Source organism: Mauremys reevesii, linkage group 8 (genome assembly GCF_016161935.1).
Source record: "Mauremys reevesii isolate NIE-2019 linkage group 8, ASM1616193v1, whole genome shotgun sequence".
Taxonomy (NCBI): domain Eukaryota; kingdom Metazoa; phylum Chordata; order Testudines; family Geoemydidae; genus Mauremys; species Mauremys reevesii.
The window spans coordinates 81,266,735-81,288,884 of record NC_052630.1 but is presented as its reverse complement, the minus strand read 5'-3'; the positions used below and the strand labels follow the sequence as shown (position 1 = coordinate 81,288,884).

Below are 22,150 nucleotides of genomic sequence, written 5' to 3'. Positions count from 1 at the left end.
GAGGAACCCAAAGTCAATGCTGTTCATGCCGCCAAAAATTAAAATCAAAATCGTAGTGTTAGAAAGGACTTCAAGAGGTCATCTAGTCCACACCCCTGTACCACATATACCTGGACCATCCATGACAGGTATTTTTCTGACCTATTCTTAAACACGTCCAATGATGGGGATTCCACAACCTCCCTTGGAAGCCTATTCCAGTGCCTAACTATCCCTATAGTTAAAAAAAAAATTCCTAATATCTAACCTACATCTACCTTATTGCAGATTAAGCCCCTCGGAAGCCTATTCCAGTGCCTAACTATCCCTATAGTTAAAAAAATTTTTCCTAATATCTAACCTACATCTACCTTATTGCAGATTAAGCCCCTTACTTCTTGTTCCACTTTCAGTGGACATTGGGAACAATGGATCACTGTTCTCTTTATAACACCCCTTAGCATATATGAAGATTGTTTGCACGTTCCTCCCTCAGTCTTCTTTTCTCAAGACTAAAAATTCCCAGTTTTTTTTAACCTTTCTTCATAGGTCAAGTTTTCTAAACTTTTTATCATTTTTGTTGCTCTTCTGTGAACGCTCTCGAGTTTCTCCACAATTTTCTTAAAGTGCAGTGCCCAGAACTGAACACAGTACTCCAGCTGAGGTCTCACCCGTGCCAAGTAGACCGAGAGAATTACCTCCTGTGTCTTACATGCAAAATGATATATCTCCATATGACATTAGCCTTTTCCACAATTGCATCATATTTTTGACTCATATTCAATTTGTGATCCACTATAACCCTTTTTTGCAGTATTGCTGCTTAGCAAGTTATTCCCCAGTTTCTAGTTGTGCATTTGATTTTTCCTTCCTGAGTGGTAGTACTTTGCACTAGTCTTTAATGAATTTCAACTTATTGATTTCAGACTAATTTTCCAATTTGTCAAGGTCATTTTGAACCCTAATCCTGTCCTCCAAAGTGCCAGAAATCCCTCCCAGTTTGGTGTCATCCACAAATTTTATAAATATACTTTCCTCTACATTATCCGAGTAATTAATGAAAATATTGAATAGTATTGGTCCCAAGACAGGTCTGACTAGATATCTCCTCCCAGTTTGACAGTGAACCATTGATAACTACTCTTTGAATATGGTCTTTCAATCAGTTTTGCATCCTCCTTATAATCATTTCATCTAGACCACATTTCCCTAGTTTGTTTATGAGAATGTCTCATGGAACTGTGCCAAAAGCCTTGCTAAAATCAAGATATATCATATCTACAACTTCCCTCCTATCCACTAGGCCAGTAACCCTGTCAAAAATGGAAATTAGGTTGGTTTGTCATTATTCATCTTGACAAAGCAATGTTGGCTATTACTTATAACTCTATTATCTTCTAGATGCTTAGAAATAAATTGTTTAGTCATTTGTTCCGTATCTTTCCAGGTATTGAAGTTAAGCTGACTTGTCTGTAGTTCCCCACGGTTCTCTTTATTCCCCTTATTAAAGACTGGTTCTATATTTGCCCTCCTCCAGTCCTTTGGGGCTTCATCTGTCCTCTATGAGTTGTCAACAGTAATTGCTAACAGTTCCAAGAGTGCTTTGATTAGTTCCTTAAGTACCCTACGATGAATGGCATCAGGACCTGATGACTATAATACATCTAATTTCTAAACAGTCTTTAACCTCTTTTTTCCCTATTTTGACTTGTATGCCTTCCTTCTTGTTGTTAATATTAACTGTGTTAAGTATATTGTTACAATTTACTTTTTTATTGGAGCAAAAGAGTGAAGACTGAAGCCTTCTTGATGTTATCCATTATTAGTTCTTCCGTCCCCATTAAGTAGAGGACTTACACTTTCCTTCATCTTTCTCTTGCTCAAAAGTTATTTATAGAACCTCTTTTTATTGCCCTTTATATTCCTTGCTATGAGTAACTCACTTTGTGCCCTAGACTTTCTGCTTTCCTTGCTATTCAAATCTTTTGTACTCATCCTTAGCAATTTGTCCATCTTTCCACTTTTTGTAGGATTCCTTTGTGGCAATAGTTAAATGTCTTTATGAATTTTAAACATCTCTTTCTATAGAAAATCAAGGCCAAGATTCACTAGAAATTTGTATCTGATTCTGCCTTTTCTACTGGTAGAAATATGAGAAACACAATCCGAATGAGCCTTTTAGAGCTGTCCACAAATGAAACTGATCCTGTTAAGATACAAGGGGACATGCTAGATAACCCAAAGAGGTCCCTTCCAGTTCTAAGAAGACTGCAAATGAGGCAATAGACTGGATGCATAATAGGATTAGTAATTCACTATAAAGTCTTTAATCTTTAGGTTATGAGTCTGAACCCAGACTTAATCAGTAGCAATTAAAAGTTGTTACTATCTGTTGGCTGTTCAGTAGCTAATGAGTTTTTTGTTGTTGTTTGCATGGCAGCATTACCTAGGACTTCTAGTCCCATTGTGCTTAACACTGTAGTGATCTCAGTCCAATTCTCAATAGTTACATACCCCTGTCACATAAAACACCAACACATTTGGATCTAACGGGCACTCCTGTTGGCAGTCACAGCAATGAATTGGAATTAGGGCTGTCTATTAATCATAGTTAACTCACGTGATTAACTCAAAAATTAATCATGATTAAAAAAATTAATCGTGATTAATCACACTGTTAAAAAATAGAATACCAGTTGAAATGTATTAAACATTTTGGATGTTTTTCTACATTTTCAAATACATTGATTTCTATTACAGTAACTCCTCACTTAACGTTGTAGTTATGTTCCTGAAAAATGCGACTTTAAGCAAAACGATGTTAAGCTAATCCAATTTCCCCATAAGGATTAATGTAAATGAGGGGGTTAGGTTCCAGGGAAATTTTTTTCACCACACAAAAGACTATATTATATATATACACACACACAGTATAAGTTTTAAACAAACAATTTAATATTTACACAGTGATGATGATTTTGAAGCTTGGTTGAGGTGGAGAAGTCAGAGGGTGGGATATTTCCCTTACTGCTAAATGATGAACTAGCAATTGGCTGAGCCCTCAAGGGTTAACTCTCTCACTCTACAAGGCAGCAGACTAGAGGGAGATATGCGCATTTCCCCTTTAAGTACACTGCCTTGTTAATTACCTCAGCTACTGCAAGCTCCCTCCCTCCTGATCCCTGGTGTGTCCCCCCTGCTCTATGGAAGATGGGGTATGGTAAGCGGGGTGCAGGAGCAGGGGGACACCCTGACATTAGCCCCCCTCTGCCTTCCCTCCCCCCCCGCACAGCAAGCAGGAGTCTTGGGGAGCAGCTCCAAGGCAGAGGGCAGGAGCAGCACATGGCAGTAGGGGGAGGGACAGCTGCAATTGGTAGCCTGCTGGGCAGCTGCTGCACAGGGAACTTAGAGGAGCGGGGAGCTGATGGGGGGGCTGCTGGTCCTCCCTGGTTCCAAGCCCCCACCAACTAGCAGCAATGGGCTGCTCTTCCTGCAAACAGTAGACAAAGCGGGCAGCTGCCAAACAACGTTAGAAGGGAGCATTACACAACTTGAAACGAGCATGTTCCGTAATTGATCAGCCATGAAACAACGAAACAACGTTAACTAGGACGACTTTAAGTGAGGAGTTACTGTACAACACAGAGTACAAAGTGTACAGTGCTCACTTTATATTATTATTTTTATTACAAATATTTGCACTGTAAAAAATGATAAAAGAAATAGTATTTTTCAATTCACCTCATACAAGTATTGTAGTACAATCTCATTACTGTGAAAGTGTAACTTACCAATGTAGATATTTTTTGTTACATAGCTGCACTCAAATATAAAACAATGTAAAACTGTAGACTACAAGGTCACTCGGTCCTACTTTTTGTTTGGCCTATTGCTAAGACAAAAAAGTCTGTTTACATTTACAGACGATACTGCTGCCTGCTTCTTATTTATAATGTGAGAAAGTGAGAACAGGCATTCACATGGCACTTTTGTAGCCGGCGTTGCAAGGTATTTACGTGCCAGAGATGCTAAATATTCGTAAGCCCCTTCATGCTTCGGCCACCATTCCAGAGGACATTCTTCCATGAATATGATGCTCGTTAAAAAGATAATGAATTAATTAAAATTGTGACTGAACTCCTTGAGAGAGAATTGTATATCCCCTGCTCTGTTTTACCCGCATTCTGCCATATGTTTCATGTGTTAACACAAATATTTGGATGATAACCCAGAACATGTTCATTTTAAGAACACTTTCACAGCAGATTTGACAAAATGGGAAAAAAGGTACCAATGTGAGATTTCTAAAAATAGCTACTGCATTCAACTCAAGGTTTAAGAATCAGAAGTGCAGTCCAAAATCCGAGGGATGAGGTGTGGAACATGCTTTCAGAAATCTTAAAAGAGCAACACTCCAATGTGGAAACTACAGAACCTAAACCACCAAAAAAGAAAATCAACCTTCTGCTGGTGGCATCTGACTCAGACGATGAAAATGAACATGCATCAGTCTGCACTGCTTTGGATCATTATCGAGCAGAACCCATCAGCAGCATGGACGCATGTCCTCTGGAATGGTGAGTGATAAAGGGACATAATAATATAAAGTGAGCACTGTACACTTTGTATTATTGTTTAAAAGCTCAGTTAATCACGATTAATTTTTTAATCGCATGATTAATCGCGACTAATTTTTTTAATCGCTTGACAGCCCTAATTGGAATATATATTTTAAAATTGGTAGCTAGACAATTAACACCCTAATTTACATATGTAAATGTAGCCTGAAATTCTGCATTTTTGAGCACCCCAAAACTCTCACTGAAGTCAATGTGAGTTTTGGTTATGCAAGGAATGCAGAATTTGCACAAACACATTTGAGTGTTTACACACAAAAAATTGCTTGCATGAAGATATGGGTGAAATTTTAGAGGTTAGGATGAGGTCCTTCTGGCCTGATTTGTAATATTGAAATTGCATATTGTTAGAAATAAAGCCCAGGCATGCCCATGGGTTTTGCGGTATTGGTGTAAACTGGGCAGTTGGACTTAATGTCTTTGGAAGTGTAATTACTGTTACAGTAATACTAATAATCATAGGCTATACTACAATGTATTAATCTGAGCAGGTCATTTTCAGAAGACAGTTACATTTTGTGTATCTATAGTAGTAGTGCTTTGTGTACAATTGTAATTGTTTTGTGTTTCGGAAAACTATACAAATATAAAAGCTGGATCCCGCATTACTTGTTCACTCATAATCTAGTAGTCAAGAATGCAAAATCAGACTTGTATGAAAAACGCTGAGTGCCCCTACTTTGTTTTAGAGCTCTGGTGAACCTAAGATTGTGTTCTAAATGCTTTAACTCCTGTAACCATTCTAAACCTGTCTTTGTCTTTAATCAGTAGAGACATTAAGGAAGTAGAAATGATGCTGCTGGAAAATGATTTATAATTTGCTCAACATACTGATTCTGTTTGACTTCACAAAAGTGAATTCCTTCAGGAACAAAGATAAATTAATGGAGATGGGGAACAGCATTCTATAAATTAAATACACATTTGTAAATAAAACTGCAGTGCATTGTAGTGTGACTTTTAAAAAATAAACTGAGAAAGAAACAAATTTATCCAGAATAAATATGCTGCATTATACTAGTCTTTTTATATACCTTTTCTAGACGCTGACATGATACTTCTTGACATTTACCACATGACAAAATGATGAAATAAAGTGTTTGCAGATACCCAGGATACATTGTTCTCTAGTTTTGATCTAAGAAGATAAATAATATGATAATGTACACTGGCATACAGAATACAACATGCACAGTTTGTCCTGATTACTGTAAATGTTTTGGATGAAAATAGATTTTGTGGATGATGAGGATGTCACTGAATTCTGGCTATGTCATTCTATACACCTAATCAGCATGCACAGTAGGTGACAATAACTAAAGAGTTGCATTTATCAGGGACTCTTATACTTGAGGCTTGATCTATATTTAAAAGTTAGGTTGACAATACCACACCCTTGACCACTGTAGGCACAACTAACCCCCAATTAGCAGCTTTGTCTAAAGAAAAGTGCTTCTATTGATTTAGACTTTGTTCTGAGAGTAGTGTTCCTACAGGGATGGAAAAACCCCTTCCATTGGTCTAGGCTGCATCTACACTTTGGGTTTATGCCAGCATAGCAATGGTGGTGTAGTTCCTGTGTTGTGGTATAGTAACACTCACCCCAAGAAAAGGGCAGGGCAAGCAAGAATCAGTGGACTGAAAAAATCCACTACTTAGAACTTGACTGTTAGAAGATATAATGTCAAAACACTACTGGTGGCTGGTCTGATTGAACAATAAGATCTGAAGAAGGCTAAAGATGAGGTTTCATTAATGAGACTGAGAATTTGGTCCACAGTGTGGCATAATTAGACTATATGAAATTGATAGAGCAAAAGGATAGCTGATGAAAGTAAAAAGGCTGTAACAATATTTCTTTTTAAAGCTCTTTGAGATCTACTGATTAAAAGAACAATATAAGAGCTAAGTATTATTATTATTTATTATTTACCATATTCCGAAAAAGTGCACAGCTGTCCCACCACAAAGGTACTTTCAGACAGGTATGAGAACAGTGTTGGCTTTGTCATACAAAAGACTCCACCAGAAAATTTAAGAAGGGCCCAAGTTCCAAAGTTCAGATCCAGAACTGAATTCATACTTTTACCAAAGTTCAGGGCTACAAAATCCAAGGGGTCCAGTCCAATCAAATGCAAAAAAGATTCACAATAGGAAAGGTCAGCCAAACCTAACAATTTCTTCAAAATATAAAATAGATTATCCACATTTGTGTACCAGATGAGAGAGCCAATGTTCTGTATGAAGAAACAGTACTTGAAAAGAGAGTGACCCAGTAGCTTAGCATCTCACAAGAACACTCCGTGCTTTGCAGCACTGCAGCTGGTCGGGAAATGCGTTTTTATGGCTGTGAAACATTGTGTTGAGAGCTGACGAGGTGGAAACTAAATCAGACAAGAGAAATGCACTTCACAAAACAACTTCTCCTTTTAAAATCTGATGTTTGCTCATTCTGTAGAGCTGAGACCAGAAATGACTGCAGGACCTTTATGGAGTTGTGTTTTTTTGTTGTTATTTAGTTCCATCAGGTCCCTGTGGGCAGCTGAAATTTCCTGCAAAAGTGAAGATGGTGACCCGGTTGATTGGTAGGTAAAGAACATGTATGGAGAAGTTTTGGAATGTAAAATCATTAAGTAGATGGATCAGAGAACTGTAATGCATATGAATTTGTGTCTCAGTCTCTTCTACTTTGGAGGTAGCCGTTGAACCATGGCTGGTGAGTGAAATGTAGATTACTGAAATCTAATTGAATTTCATTGTAACTAACCCATCATTGCATTATGACTAACTGCAAAATGATCGTTGGTTGACAAAAAAAAAAATCCTAATTTCCTGTGATCAAAGTGAGCATGCAAGTTGTGTTCTTATGGCAAACCTCCAGGAGGTAGGTGCATTTAAATCAGCATTGGTAGCATCCAGGTTACAGTGAGTTGTTGCGAAAGTGACTTTTCACTGCTAGGAACAGGGCCAGCTCCAGGCACCAGCGCAGCAAGGGGGTGGCACGTCAGAGTCTTTGGTGGTAATTTGGTGGCAGGTCCCTCAGACCCTCTTGGAGGGAAGGACTGGACGCTGAATTGCCTCCGAAGAATGAAGCGGCACGGTAGAGCTGCCGCCGAAGTGCTGCCGATTGCGGCCTTTTTGTTTGTTTGTTTCTCTTCACCGCTTGGGGCAGCAAAAAAGCTGGAGCTGGCTCCGGCTAGGAAACATGGTTGAAAATAGGAAAGTTGGGAGTCTTTGTTATTATCTCAGTCTTAGGCCAGTCCTCATAAGGTGTCTGTATCATAACAAAACATTGGCGTGAATTGACCCCCTTCCTTGAATTGTTTGAAAAATAAAACTGAACCCCCTCCAGATGGATCCAGACTGAGCATATTGGCAAGCAGAGTGTGGGAAAGTGCTGTTCTGTGATTAAAGAGAGGATATCATCTTCTGGGTCTGTAGGTCATGTGGGGCTGTCAGTCTCCAGAAATGCCAGCACTAGAACTGGCAGCAGTGTGCTTAAAGTATTAAATCACTAAACTGATTGATCAGATAATGCACCTTGACCATGAAAAGTGTTAACTATTATTATTATTCGTAAATCTAATCACAGGTTTTAGCAATGGAACAGGTACTGTTAGAAACACTGATCACCAAAGATAAACATCAACCAATTTTAAAAAGAAAACAGTCATTTCTTACAGATTATCCCAATGATCAATCTGGATACAAGTTACATACTTGGAAAATTAGGCCCTGATTCTGCTAACACTTGTTGAGCACATGCTTTACTTTAGTCACGTGACTAGTGCCATTGAAGTCAATACTTTATAGTTCGTAAGACTGTCTTTGTTCTGTGACTGCACACTGCTTAGCACAATAGGATCTTGTCCTAGGTGCTACAATAATAAAAATAATAATGAATGTTTGCTGGGTCAGATCCTTAGCACAGCCTGTCGACGGGGTAAAGACAACATCACTTTTCAATCCCTTCAGCGTAGAATTTGTACATGTCTTAGGGCTAAAAGAAGAACATATTTCATCATAATATAATGGCAAAACACATGAACTTACTGATCACTAATGCTCAGGGAAATTCCTCTACTCTGCTTGTTATGAAAGATTTATGAGACATCATATCCCTTAGGCCTGTACATTTTTGCTGTTCAATTATATTGTTTATATTACACAATCATGGGCATTGGCAATGCAATGAGTCTATGACTATTTAAGACATTTCAAATGTTCAGAGGCAGGTAGCTAAGGCCCCAACCCTGAAAAATGACCTGTGCAGGTGGACTCCTGCATCGATGTGAACCATGTAGATCAGTTTATAAGACTGGTTCCCAAGATACATAGAATCAAGTTTTTAAGGGGTAAAAAGTGGGAAATTTCTTTCAAAGTACGGCTACTTGATCAAGAAGGCCACATGCTTCACTTTTTTGGTAATTCAGTCCTGTTGCTAAAAAAATATTCAAGGGTTACTTGATTCCGATTTTCTGTGGTCTGAAGTAGCAATGAGGAGCAGAAGTGAAACTGTTGCATAAAACTTCCTATTGCACAAAAGACAATTGCATGCTATAAAACAGATTGCACTGAATTCTAATTACAGTATTCAGTTAGCAGCAGGCTAACTTAATATTCTTTGGTTTCATTCTACAATATTCCATAGTTGCTTATTATTGGCATTCTTGCACCTTCCTCTGCAGCATTTCATACTAAACTAGATGGATCACTTGTCTGATTTACTATGGCAACAATTATATTCCCAAAACTCATCTGGAATAAACTCTGTATCAAGGGAATAAGTTGTCAAATGACTCCAGGTATTTACATTACATTTAGGAACTCATCTTATAATCTTTACTCATGTAAAACTCGCCCTGTACTCAGTAAGAGTTTAATCTGCGCAACGGATTGTAGAATCAGTAATCTTTTATGAGGGCAGAATGTGCCTCTTCTTCATTCATTTGAATGAACTTGGAAGTTTTACCACAAAAAAGAAAACCAGCTCCACGAGAGGTGTACAGCCCTTACTGGTGATGCTTTTGTGGTGATGTGCAAGTGAAGACACGTTCATCCTGTTTACACAGCTTTTAGCCTCCGGAGGATATCCCACAGTACCTAGGTGATCACTCTGGCCAGCAGCTCTGATGCCAGGTAAACAGATGTCCACTCCTCCCCCTGTAAAGCCCCGGGAACTTTGAAACTCCCCTTCCTGTTTTCTTGGCAAGTGCTCATTTATCTGGCCAGGTGACAATGCCTGCATCAGGGACCAAACGATCCCCTGCTTGGCGCAATGCTGAGCTACTGGAGCTGATCAGTGTTTGGGGAGAGGAGGCTGTGCAGGGACCCAGGATGCCCTGCGATCACACACATCCCCTTCCCACAAAACTGGAGAGAGCTGCACTGTGGGATAGCTGCCCTACAGCGCTGCTCTCATCAGCAATGGAAGTGCTGCGTGAGTACACAAACCAGCGCTTTACTTTCACTGAGTCCCTATCACTGGTGAAATTTACAGCGCAAAAATGCTGCAAGTGTAGACATAGCCCTAGACTCCTAGCAACATCTGTGAAACCCCTATTGCCTTCTGCACGTTTTCAGAGGTGTAACTGATTGAAACTTACTGAACGATTCTGTTGCTGAACCACAAGGAGGAATAGAATCTAGCTCATTCTGTTTTAGCTGTGTTAGGGCTCTGAAGGGCTAACAGACGTAAAAAGCAATAAAAAAGATTTTCTGTCAGCAGCTGTGACACAGACAGCAGAATTCTTGAATAAGACAGTGTCATTTTTCAGTGTAGAATTGCACTGCAACGTATTCTACATAGCAATGGACGTGCTTCAGGGTGTCTAGAATACTAAGGGCCAAAGGCAGGCCCACCACTGTAAGTGGATTTAACTCCCTTAATTTCAATGGAATTACACCCACTGACATTAGAGCTGAGCGTTGCCTAAGACTTTTGTTTCCTCTGAAACAAAGCTGCGTAGAGCTGCCATCCACAATGGCAATCCTGGAACACTGACTCACGCTGTGGATATGTTTCTATCTTATATATTTTTGGAACATACTTTTAAAATGTTTTCAGTTGAAGTTTATTTTCATGGATATAGTTCTCTCTGCGGGAGGCCCTGCTGACTCAAAGCTCTCATGTGGCACAAGGCAGAAGGGGCTATGGTTTATCCATCCCAATAGAATGATTTATAATTACTAATAATCCTTCATTGTTGCAGGTTTCTTCTTTACAAGTTACCAAAGTATATAAGAAAAGCGAGTCCCGGGACTGGGCTGGAGTACATGTACATGGATTCTTTGACACAAGCTTGGCAACTGAGTAAATTCCTGATCAATATGACACAAAGTGCCCTGGGGCAAACATTAAACCAACTTTATGAAGCTTATAAATCCAAGGCAAGGCATATTTCATCATCATTTTTAACACATTTTCTTTATATTTTAGTTTTAAAAATACTTCTAAAATGTAAATGAAATGAAACCAGTGACTGAGCCAAAATAAGTGTATATATATAACCATCTTGTGACCTGATTGATGAGGTTCAACTAAAACATCTTATTTTAATAAAAAGAGGAATACACTGACTGATCTGCACCAACATAGGTCTGCAAACATTCATGGACGAGGCAGATTGCTTGCAGGTTTACTGGAAGGCCCTATGTATTTGAGTGAGTTCTCAGTTGTAAAACCTTTCACACAGTTTAAAAATTGCTAAGGATTCCTTAGATTGTAAGCTTTTTGGGGCAGTGTGATGTTGTTTAATTAAAATATAATCATGCAAATCATTATTGCTACCACTGTTATATAATTGCAACAAATCTTCTACAAAGATGGCCAGAAAGGATTAAACAGCTTGCAGGCTGAATGACTCAAAGCCAACCTTTGAAGTCATGTTAGAAAGTATGCAAATGGTAATGAGGGCCATTCAATGTTAGATTGGCTAGAACTTTGAAATGAAAACCTATATTGTTAGAAGTTAGACATGATACTAATTGTCTGTGTGTACTCATAAACATTAGCCATGTAAACAGACAGTTCCTGTCTGTCACTATAATTATTAATTCAGAGATTAAAAGGGAATATTAACATTTAGATGAATCTTGGGTGAAATAATGTCATTGTCTATATGTGTCTTTGAAGTCTGTGATAGACTGACTAATGGATAAATTGCTTTATGTTAATTTGTGTAACTAATTACTGGTGGTGCTTAGGAAACAGAAAGTTACATCAAAAGCCTATTGTTTACCCAGGACTGTATGGTCAAGTGGCTGCTAGAAAACTGTATAAAAGGTCCCAGTCCTTTTTATCTCAGATCTGGTTAAGCCTCATCAGGGGAAGTTTGAGTCACAAGATTGAGATCCCAGTTAAGCTGGTACACCCTGAATATGATATTGGACATTGGACAATAACCTATGGACTAAATTCTAAAAGAACTCTTTGCAGCTACAAAGCTCACCATCTCTGCTATGAATCTGAACCTCAAGAATTGAACTCATGTCTGTATGTATATTGATCTTTTAACCATACTCTCTCTCTTTTCTTTTTTAATAAATTTTAGTTTAGTTAATAAGAATTGGCTGTAAATGTGTATTTGGGTAATATCTGGAATATTCATTAACCTGGGAGGTAATGTGTCTGATCCTTTGGGATTGGTAGAACCTTTCCTTCTATATGATTAAATAAGATTTTTATTAATCCTCATTATATCTGACTTGGATAACTAGGTGGAGGCCTGAGGCTGGGTTACTTTAAGGGAACTGTGTTATGGATTTCTGAGTAACCAGTGAGGTATAGCAGAAGCTAATTTGAGCTGGCTTGGTAAATCTAGACAAATTACAGGATTGGGCCAAAAGAAACCTGATGAGGTTCAACAAGGACAAGTGCAGAGTCCTGCACTTAGGACGGAAGAATCCCATGCACTGCTACAGACTAGGGATTGAATGGCTAGGCAGCAGTTCTGCAAAAAAGGACCTAGGGTTACAGTGGACAAGAAGCTGGATATAAGTCAACAGTGTGCCCTTATTGCCAAGAAGGCTAACGGCATTTTGGGCTGTATAAGTAGGGACATTGCCAGCAGATCAAGGAACGTGATCATTCCCCTCTATTCGACATTGGTGAGGCCTCATCTGGAGTACTGTGTCCAGTTTTGAGCCCCACACTACAAGAAGGATGAGGAAAAATTGAAAAGAGTCCAGCGGAGGGTAAAAAAATGATTAGGGGACTGGAGCACATGACTTAGGAGGAGAGGCTGAGGGAACTGGGATTGTTTAGTCCGCAGAAGAGAAGAATGAGGGGGGATTTGATAGCTGCTTTCAACTACCTGGAAGGGAGTTCCAAAGAGGATGGATCTAGACTGTTCTCAGTGGTAGCAGATGACAGATCAGGAGTAAAGGTCTCAAGTTGCAGTGGGGAGAGGTTTAGGTTGGATATTAGGAAAAACTTTTTCACTAGGAGGGTAGTGAAGCACTGGAATGGGTTACCTAGGGAGGTGGTGGAATCTCCTTCCTTAGAGGTTTTTAAGGTCAGGCTTGACAAAGCCCTGGCTGGGATGATTTAGTTGGAAATTGGTCCTGCTTTGAGCAGGGGGTTGGACTAGATGACCTCCTGAGGTCCCTTCCAACCCTGATATTCTAAAATTCTATGATCTAAGTATTGGAATATCCACCAGCTTTGAGGATTGTTTGCCCCATTCTTTGCAGTTCACCCTAATTGAGTGACCTCAGCTGGCTCCCCTGGGACCTCAGTCCCAGGCAGGAAAAGTCTTTTTGACATGTATTTGTACAGCATCTAGTGCAATGGATTCCTTGTCCATGATAGGCTCCTAGGTGCTACCGCAATACAAATAATAAAGTATTATGCTAAATAATATATTGCCAATAGAAAAAATATTCAAAAGTCAGATTTTTACATTGTCCCTATGGGCCCTCTCTTGTCATCCTTACTCATGCTGAGCAGTATTTGAATCTTTATGTACTTCCACTGAAATCAATATGACTACTCACAATGCAACATACTATTTGATGGGCCTGGTATTCCACTGCTCCGCACATTGCATAGTCCTTTAGACTTGTGCAAAGTGGTTGAAAATGGTATTAGAGCCAAACATTGTACACCCACTATACACAGATATAAATGACTATACAAGGAAGTGGAAAATCAAGCTCAGCCTAAATACAGTTGGCAGAATTGAGCTTTATGTGTGTAACTATTCTTTGCTGTCCATATAATCTAGTATGTAAATTTTCCTCCTTACTGTTCTGAGCACAGTGTTTCTTAGCTCTACAGTTCTGAGTAACTTCACAACTGTCCATAATCTAGAGAATGTACCATCGCTTTCCCACATCTCTGGTCACAAAGAGGTGAATTAGATGTTGAGCGTTAATCTTGGCTATGTCTTTTCATTTTCCTTGTGGGTTCAGGTTAGAACTGTAACATTATTTTAACATATTTAGTTTATTTGGATTTGTGTATGGGAGAGATTTCAAAAAGCTAATCAAACATTTGCATTATCCTTGTGCTCAGTAAGTGGAAGATGCTGTTTACAATCCCACACTGTAGCCAATAGTAGCTAATCTTTCAGTTGTGCCAAGACTTGGGGAGAACTCTAAACTCTACTGAAAATGATTAGGCCAGTGGTTCTCAATCTATTTACCATTGTGGTCTGCATATGGAACTCTCTAAGTATTATATGGGCCACATCTGCATAGTATATACTACCTGTATAGCCCTGAGGATGTCACATGGGCCGCAGCTATGTGCTGATTGTGCCGCAAACGGACCGTGGGCCGTCATTTGAGAACCACTGGATTAGGCAAAGAGAGCTTTTAGGAAGGACAGGCTGGAATATGCGTGCGACTAATATAATATAATATTAGGAACTGGTCCTCCTAAAGAAGAACAGTTGGCACGTCTGCATTTCCTAAACAAGCATTTGACAAACATTTTCTCAACATGTGGTTGTAAATCAACAACAGACTGCAAAAGAAAAAGCTGCACTGCAGGTTGTTGCCCAATAAAGCCCTTACAAATCGTGTTATTGCACATATCTCACCTAGCCGACTCTCTCGGAAGGCCTCTTCTACTGTTCAGGAGAACATGCATTTTTGGTTGCACTTCATATTACGTGAAAGAATCGAAATCTCAAAGCTGTATTCTGTTCTAATTTACTCCAGTGCTAACCCCATTCAAATCAATGCAGTTGCAGCCATGTGAGAGGAGAATTTGTCCCAAAGTTTTCCATCTCTGAAGTTCTTTATTCTGTTACAAATAAAAATACTTTCCTTTCTTTGAATGTAATGTTTCACTAATTGGATATTTCTCTGCAGAATGACAGCACTGCCTATGTGATATACAATGATGATGTTCCTCACTCAAAGCATTACAGCTGGAAACAAGGACACACTAAAGGTACAGGGATAGTCCTATAGTACTGTTCTTTGCTTTTTTCTTTATGGATGAGAATTTCTGTCTTTATCTATCTCTATATATTGAAAATGAAACCCCTGTTTGAGCCAAAGCAAAAGAGCAGTTTGAGTGGAAAGGTTTGTCGTGTAGGTAATATTAACACATGCCAATGCTGTATCTACATTTTTTGGATTTCCCTTCATGGCATCTGTGCTATAGAGCAGCTCCACATCTTCAGTGCCCTTACACCCTTCTCACTGGCACTGAAATTAACATTCCTCACTTTTTTGCAAGTAGAAAGCCACACTCTGCCCTGTGCCCAGTTGCAGCCAGTGTTGCCAGAAATACTGGCTGGGACAGCAACAGCTTTTCAACTATCCTACGTGACAGAATGAGAAATACAAACCCCCAAATTCTGCTCTACAGATAGAAAATTACATAGCGGGTAAGGAACTGAGCCTACGATTCAGGAAATGACTTAAGCATGTGCTTAAGTCCCACTGAAGTCACTGGGACTTAAGCACATGCTTAAAGTTAAACAAATGCTTATGTGGTTTCTGAATTGGGGACTCAGTGAATTTCTAATTGTTCCAAGGGGGAGGGGGCCAGATTTGGCCAGAGTCCCTGTAGAATGAGCAGAGTCTTTGACGCCCTAAATCTTCAGATTGCAGATGTGATAAGGTCCCTGGAAACCTTGTCTCTTCTCTACCTCCATGGCAGTATGCCTGCTGTGAGAGCCATTTCCCCCCACCTGCTGCCTCCTCTAAGCCACGCTTGGGGGGGGTGGGGGGATTTGCTCAGTGGTGGTGGACACCATGTTGACAGGGTGAGTTTTCTCTTACATGATGAATCCCTATCAGGCTGGCTGAGGATCAGGTGCTATGGTGTGGAGACAGAGTCAAAGCCATTATTCTTATGCTGTTAGATTTCTAAATATAATTTAGATGGGAAGTAAAAAGGAGGTGTTGGCCTTTCCGCTCATTAAAGATCCCATGGTACTTTTCCCAAAGTAGGGGGTCAGCTCCAGTCAGGTTCCACTGGAGAGTTTATTAATCACTTTCTTTCCTAGCATGTCATGCAGCATTGTCATGAATCGGTGATTCTGTTCCATACAGATGGCTGCACTTTGGTGGTAGACAAACTGACTCCTGTATTTATAGTTTGTAAAATGCTTTGGGATCCTTTGAAAAAAATATGCTGTAGAAAGACAATACAAAGGAAACTAAGATAGCTGGGTTGTATTTCTAGCTTAGCCATAAACTTTCTGGGACACCAAGGTCAAGTCATTTACCCTCTCTATGCCTCAGAGTCCACATTTATAAAATGAGTCTAATACTTACATCAAAAAGAGGTATGAGGATGAATGCATTAATATTTGTGAAAAAATTACAGATCTTTGAATGGGAGGCACCTTAGGTGTAAAAAGTGTCGTTGTTGTTGATTTATTATCTACATAGGTAATATATAATATTAGCATAAAGAAAGTTAAAATAGGACAGTACCATCCAGTTTGAATTGTATTGCCCTCTGGTATTAGAATAGTACAATGTTCTTATGTATTTCCTAGATGGGTTTCTTAATTTATCTGCAATAACTGTACTTTGACAGGATTTCTGTTCTTGGACAAATCACAAGGTTTCTGGGGGATTCACAGCATCCCTCTGTTCCCTCCATTTCCTGAGGAGGGTTATGGATATCCACCAACCGGAAAGCAAAATGCACAGATGGCCATCTGTATAACATTCAGATATAACCAGTTTGCAGAAATAGGTATGGCAAGCTCTTCCTTAATCAGTTTGTGTGTAAAGGACTTTGAAAATGTAAAGCTTTGTAAAAGTGCATAATTGTCATTAATAATAATAATTTAAACTTTCTTCATGATTTAAAATACTCTGATAACATCAAATGGGCATTGATGGAGTTGGAGTAATAGCACTGACACATCAGAAGTATGTTTGCAATGTTGTTGTAGTCGTGTTGGTTGCAAGGTATTAGAGAAACAAGGTGGGTGAGGTAATTTCTTTTATTGGACCAACTTCTGTTGATGAAAGAGACAAGTTTTCGACCTACATTGAGCTCTTCTTCAGGTAAAATATGGCATGTATTAATAGCAGGGGTGGGAAGATAGAAATTTATACAAGTATCTTTTGTCACATAAAATATCAATACTAAAAACAAATGGAAATAAATCTCTTGAACACCTGATTCAGAAATACTGGCATGTACCTCAGAATATAATTCTGCTCTGAAAAGTGACTGTAAAAAGTATTGTGGGATGCAATGTTCATTGTCCCTCAATGCTTTTCATATCATGTGTGCTCAGTTTATGAGTCAAGAGATGTCTCACTGAATTACTAGCCCTGCAAACTCAACCTGGATTCTGAAAGTCAAGTTCTGTTCTTTCCTGCTCACACATCTTCAGTGATAAAGATCCTGCATGTCACTTTACATCCCTGGATCACAGTATAAGTTCCAATCAGTTACACCTGTGAAACCCTTTCCCCAGCAATAGGACTGCAGAAGGGTCCACAAAGGTGGACAGAAACTCAGTGTCCCAATGCCCTGAATTTTAGGTGCCCTGCCAGTTATTGGAATCCACGGCCCTGAGTTAGGTGCCCCTGTACAATGCCTGGGAGAGAGAGAGGCACCTAAGAATGGGATTCACATCTAAATTAGCAAATAGGAAATGCTGAGGACATGGGCGGGGCTTATGCCCTGTTCCTCAAAGAGAGCTAGGAAGCTATCAGGAGGCGCATCCTGCTACATGGGATTCACTCACCTAGAGTTAGGTGCCTAAACCAGGTTAGTCCTTTCTTGCAAAAACCACTGATGGTGCCCTTAAGCCCAGTGTCACTGAAGCAGGGACTGGAACCTCAGTCTCCCAAGTGAGTGCCCTAACCACTGGGCCATAGAGTCATTCTCACTTTTTCTCTGGCCCAATGTATATGTAAGTATTTTGTACAAACTTCAACAGGAGGGTCTAAGAAACATCTAGCCCAGATACCCATAGCAATGGTGGGCATCCTGCAGCTGCAGGCTGCACACGGCCTGTCAGGGTAATCCACTGACAGGCCTCAAGACAGTTTGTTTACACTGACCATCCGCAGGCACGGCCACCTGCAGTTCCTAGTGGCCACGGTTCGCCGTTCCTGGCCAATGGGAGCTGTGGGAAGCAGCGGCCAGCATGTTAGACACCTATATCTTAGTTAGACACCTACATCTTTTTCTGGATCTACCCTCAGTGACCCTTCTGCAGCCCTATTGCTGGGAAAGGGGTTTCACAGGTGTAACTGATTGGAACTTAGACCCTAATCCTGCAGACATGCCTGTGCTTACACATGTGACTTGCTTCCAATGGGACTGTATGTGTGTGAAGTGTCTGCAGGACTGAGGCCTTCACTCACCGTTCTGTCAGTGATGCACAAGAGGAAATAGAACCCAGCTTACACTATCAGCTGTGTTGAATTGGCAGGGCTCATAGGAATAAAAAGCAGTAGAAATAGTTTTTGCACTAAAGTCAGTAAATCTGACCTTGAACATATTAAAGAGAGAGGATGTGAGGAGTGAAAAGGCACCACATTTATATAATTACTTGTCAGATTAGAACCGTACTTTAGGAACTTAATTGCTTATCTTTAATAAGTCCTAATCTTGTACTTGTTAATGTCTTTGGTTTTGTTCAGACAAACAGTTGTTATGCTACAATCCAAACATCTACAGCTGTTCCATCCCTGACATCTTTCACCCTGACCTCCCAAATCTGCAAAAGCTTTGTGTAGGTTCTGCACTGCCTCTAATCCCTTGGCGCCACCTCTCCAAACTCCAGTCAGCCCAAGGAGAAAACTTCCTCCACTTTGCTAAATCACGCTTTTTTGTTGATGGTAAGAAAAACTGTCCTTATCAAATACATGCTCTTGGGAAATGAACAAAGCATTTTCTTGAAGGGAAACAGAGAAGTACAACCACAGACAGGAACATAACAGACGGTAGGGAACATTGTTGCATCATAATACTGACACTTTTGGAAACCACTAACAAATACACAAAATAGGAGATATACTAGTAGCAAGATATTCAGTGCAAAGAGAAAAGCTGCATGGCAGTTTGTATTGTAAGGTGTTCAGTATAGGGATCTTCTAAAAACGACTCTACTTTTACTACTCATAGGAAAAAATGGGCTTGTGTATTTCTCTTTTGCTGCTTCAGTATGTAAAAAGAAGGTATGAAAGATTTCTTTTTCAGTGTTTGGTTGGTTGCTTGCTTTTTCCTGCTTATTCTTTGCATTAGAGCAGGCCTGCACAACATACGGCCCGTGGACCCTCACTGCGTGGCCCACGAGGGGATTCTAAATCCCCCGCACACGGCGCTCTGCGGGCACCCCAGAGCCCTTTGAATCCCGGCCGCGGCCGGGAAGCAAAGAGCTCTGGGCTGCCGGCAACCGCGGGGAGCCCAGAGCCCTTTAAATCCCAGCCGCCGCCGGGAATCAAAAGGCTCTGGGCTGCCCGCAGCGGAGGGGAACGCAGAGCCCTTTAAATCTCAGCCGCGGCCGGGAGTCAGAGGGCTCTGGGCTGCCGGCAGCCGCGGGGAGCCCTGAGCCCTTTAAATCTCAGCCGGGGGGAGTCAGAGGGCTCTGGGCTGCCCGCAGAGATTCCCAGCCGCGGCTGGGATTTAAAGGGCTCAGGGCTCCCCACGGCTGCAGGCAGCCCAGAGACGTTTGAATCCCGGCACGCCGCCGCTGTTTGCCCCCTCCCCGGACCCCTGCCCCAACTGCCTCCCAGGACCCCCCCCCCCTATCTAACACCGCTGGTCGTTGTCCCCTGATACCCCTCTCCCGGGACTCCTGCCCCTAACTGCCCCGCAGGACCCCACCCCCTATCTAAATGCCGCTGCTCCTTGTCCCCTGATTGCCCCCTCCCAAGACCCCTGCCCCAACTGCCCCTTGGGACCCCAGCACCTATCTAAGCCTCCCTTCTCCTTGTCCCCAACTGCCCCCTCCTGAGACCCCCCAACTTTCCCCCAGGACCCCACCCCCTACCTGTCCCCTGATAAACCCCTGGGATTCCCATGCCTATCCTACTGCTGCCTGTCCCCTGACTTCCCCCCTGAACCTCTGCCCCATCCAACCACCCCAGCTCCCTGTCCCTTGACTGCCCCTGGAGCCCCTACCCCTTCACCAACCCCCAGCCCCCTTACCGTGCCACTCAGACCAGCGTGTCTGGCTCCATGCAGCTCCAGACACATTGCTGCCATGCTCCCCCGTGGAGCCCACAGCCCCCCTGCCCTCCCCAGCACCTGCCTTCCAGATTTGAACACCTCAAAATTCAGGAGTGCTCAAGCTCAGTTTGGGCAGCTGTTACTTCATTTCTCCCAAATCACATATACTGATCCACTGTAACTTGCTGTAGAAAAAGCAGGATAAAATTGAGCAAGAAATGCTTATTAGCACTGGAATTGCTATTTTCAACAGCCATTGCCTTTTTGTTTGTTTAAAAGGAAGACAGTGATATTGCATTGGCAAATTCCCCATAGAAAGAAAGAGTGGAACAAAAGAATAATAAAGGCCCCTCAACTTTTCCTCATTTATGGAGGACAGTCTTATAATATGCATCCAGATATCCTCCAATCACACAAGCTGAAAATTGTTCCACTTTACTGCAGCTCTGTAACCATATGGGAACCAATCCTGTCTGTGTTTTGTGCACATCCAAAATTCCTGCTGAATGACCTGCCCTGGGAGCGTTACCAGTGACCCAGGGCTGGGGAGGCAGGAGGTGTGTGTGGGGGGGAGGCACTGGTGGGGGGGAGCCCAGGGCTGGGGCAGCAGGGGAGTACAGGGGGGAGCCCAGGGCTGGGACAGGGGGCAGCCAAATATTTTTTTGCTTGGGACAGCAAAAAACCTAGAGCCGGCCCTGCCCGGTTCCCCCAGCCGCCAGAGCCCCGAGCCCTTTAATTTGACCCTGAGGGCTCCCAGCCACCTCTTCAGCTGGGAGCCCCCAGTTGATTTAAAATAAAGTATCACCTCCCCACCCCCAACCTTCCTTTTTGGCCCACAGCTGTTTTGGTGGGGCGGCACTGGGGAAGGAGGGTTTGTTTCTGCAGGGCTGGACGGCCCTGGGGCGGGGTGTTTCTGCGGGGCCGGGAGGTTTCGGCCCTCGGCTGTTTTCTTTGGAGGAATGTGGCCCTCGCCGCTTTACGAGTTGTGCAGGCCTGCATTAGAGATTCAGGTTGTCTCTTCTCTGGAAGACTGTAAGGTGGCTGGAGGACTAATGACATCACAAAAACTAAGAGATTGAGAGCTGAGCAAATGAGAGGGAAGGAAATATTAGTCAGACTGTTTCAAACTGTACTTTTTTTCAGTTTTCTTAACGCCTATTTAGCTCTTATAACTAATTTAATGTCTTGGAGAAAGAAAGTCTTTGTTAAAGATTATTTTCCCACATCTTCTAAAATTACATAGATATCTACGTAGCCTGGATGGCTCAACAGTTGCAGACAGATTTGTTAGCAGAATCCTGGCAGCATGATGGACAGGAGCTTCCGTCAAACTGCTCTCTCCAACACCATGTCTACAACATAAACCTCATTAAGACACCATGGAATTCCACTTTCAGTTCATATTATGATCACTCTAAATGGTGTGTTTCCTGGAGATATGAAGATCAGTGGACGTGCATTGGAGACTTAAACCGTGCTCCTCAACAGGCTTGGAGAAGCGGTGGGTTCATTTGTACCCAGAATCCGTACATTTACAAAGCTTTCAGACACACGATCTTCCATTACCATAGCTGTAATAACTCCCGAAGATGGATATGAATGAACCACAGTTCTCAAACACTGTACACACTTATTACATAGAGTATGAAGATTCCCCTCCAATTCTGCTCTGAAAAATGGCATTGTAAATTTCTGTGTTTTTTGCCTCTTGAATCATTTCTACAATAAAAGTGCTCAGCTTTTTACAAGTAAAAAATTTGGATTTTTGTCTAGCTTCTAGCCCAGTAAGCTCAATCAGGACTCTGAGAGTCAAGCTTTGGTGTTTCCTTCTCTGACCTTTTCAACAATAGGTTCTGCTTGTCACACGTACACAACCTCATTGCCTTTGGTTGCCATTGCATAGATGTAACTGATTGGTGCT

General features: G+C 41.4%; 1 protein-coding gene across 4 annotated transcripts in view; it reads left to right on the top strand.

The window, feature by feature from the left end:
- The window catches only part of DNASE2B (deoxyribonuclease 2 beta), a 28,864-nt gene extending 6,762 nt beyond the window's left edge, over positions 1-22,102 (top strand). The window contains exons 1-6 of one of the 4 annotated variants that reach the window (XM_039485236.1): positions 6,909-7,201; positions 10,829-11,006; positions 14,937-15,018; positions 16,624-16,785; positions 18,699-18,896; positions 21,473-22,097. In XM_039485236.1, coding sequence (XP_039341170.1) covers positions 7,056-7,201; positions 10,829-11,006; positions 14,937-15,018; positions 16,624-16,785; positions 18,699-18,896; positions 21,473-21,828 — 1,122 coding nt within the window. In that variant the 5' untranslated portion in view covers positions 6,909-7,055 and the 3' untranslated portion in view covers positions 21,829-22,097. Of the gene's footprint in view, positions 1-6,908; positions 7,202-7,236; positions 7,333-10,828; positions 11,007-14,936; positions 15,019-16,623; positions 16,786-18,698; positions 18,897-21,472 lie in introns of those variants that run through there. The other 3 variants (XM_039485238.1, XM_039485237.1, XM_039485239.1) reach the window with 3 other exon arrangements.
- The last annotated feature ends 48 nt before the right edge of the window (positions 22,103-22,150 follow it).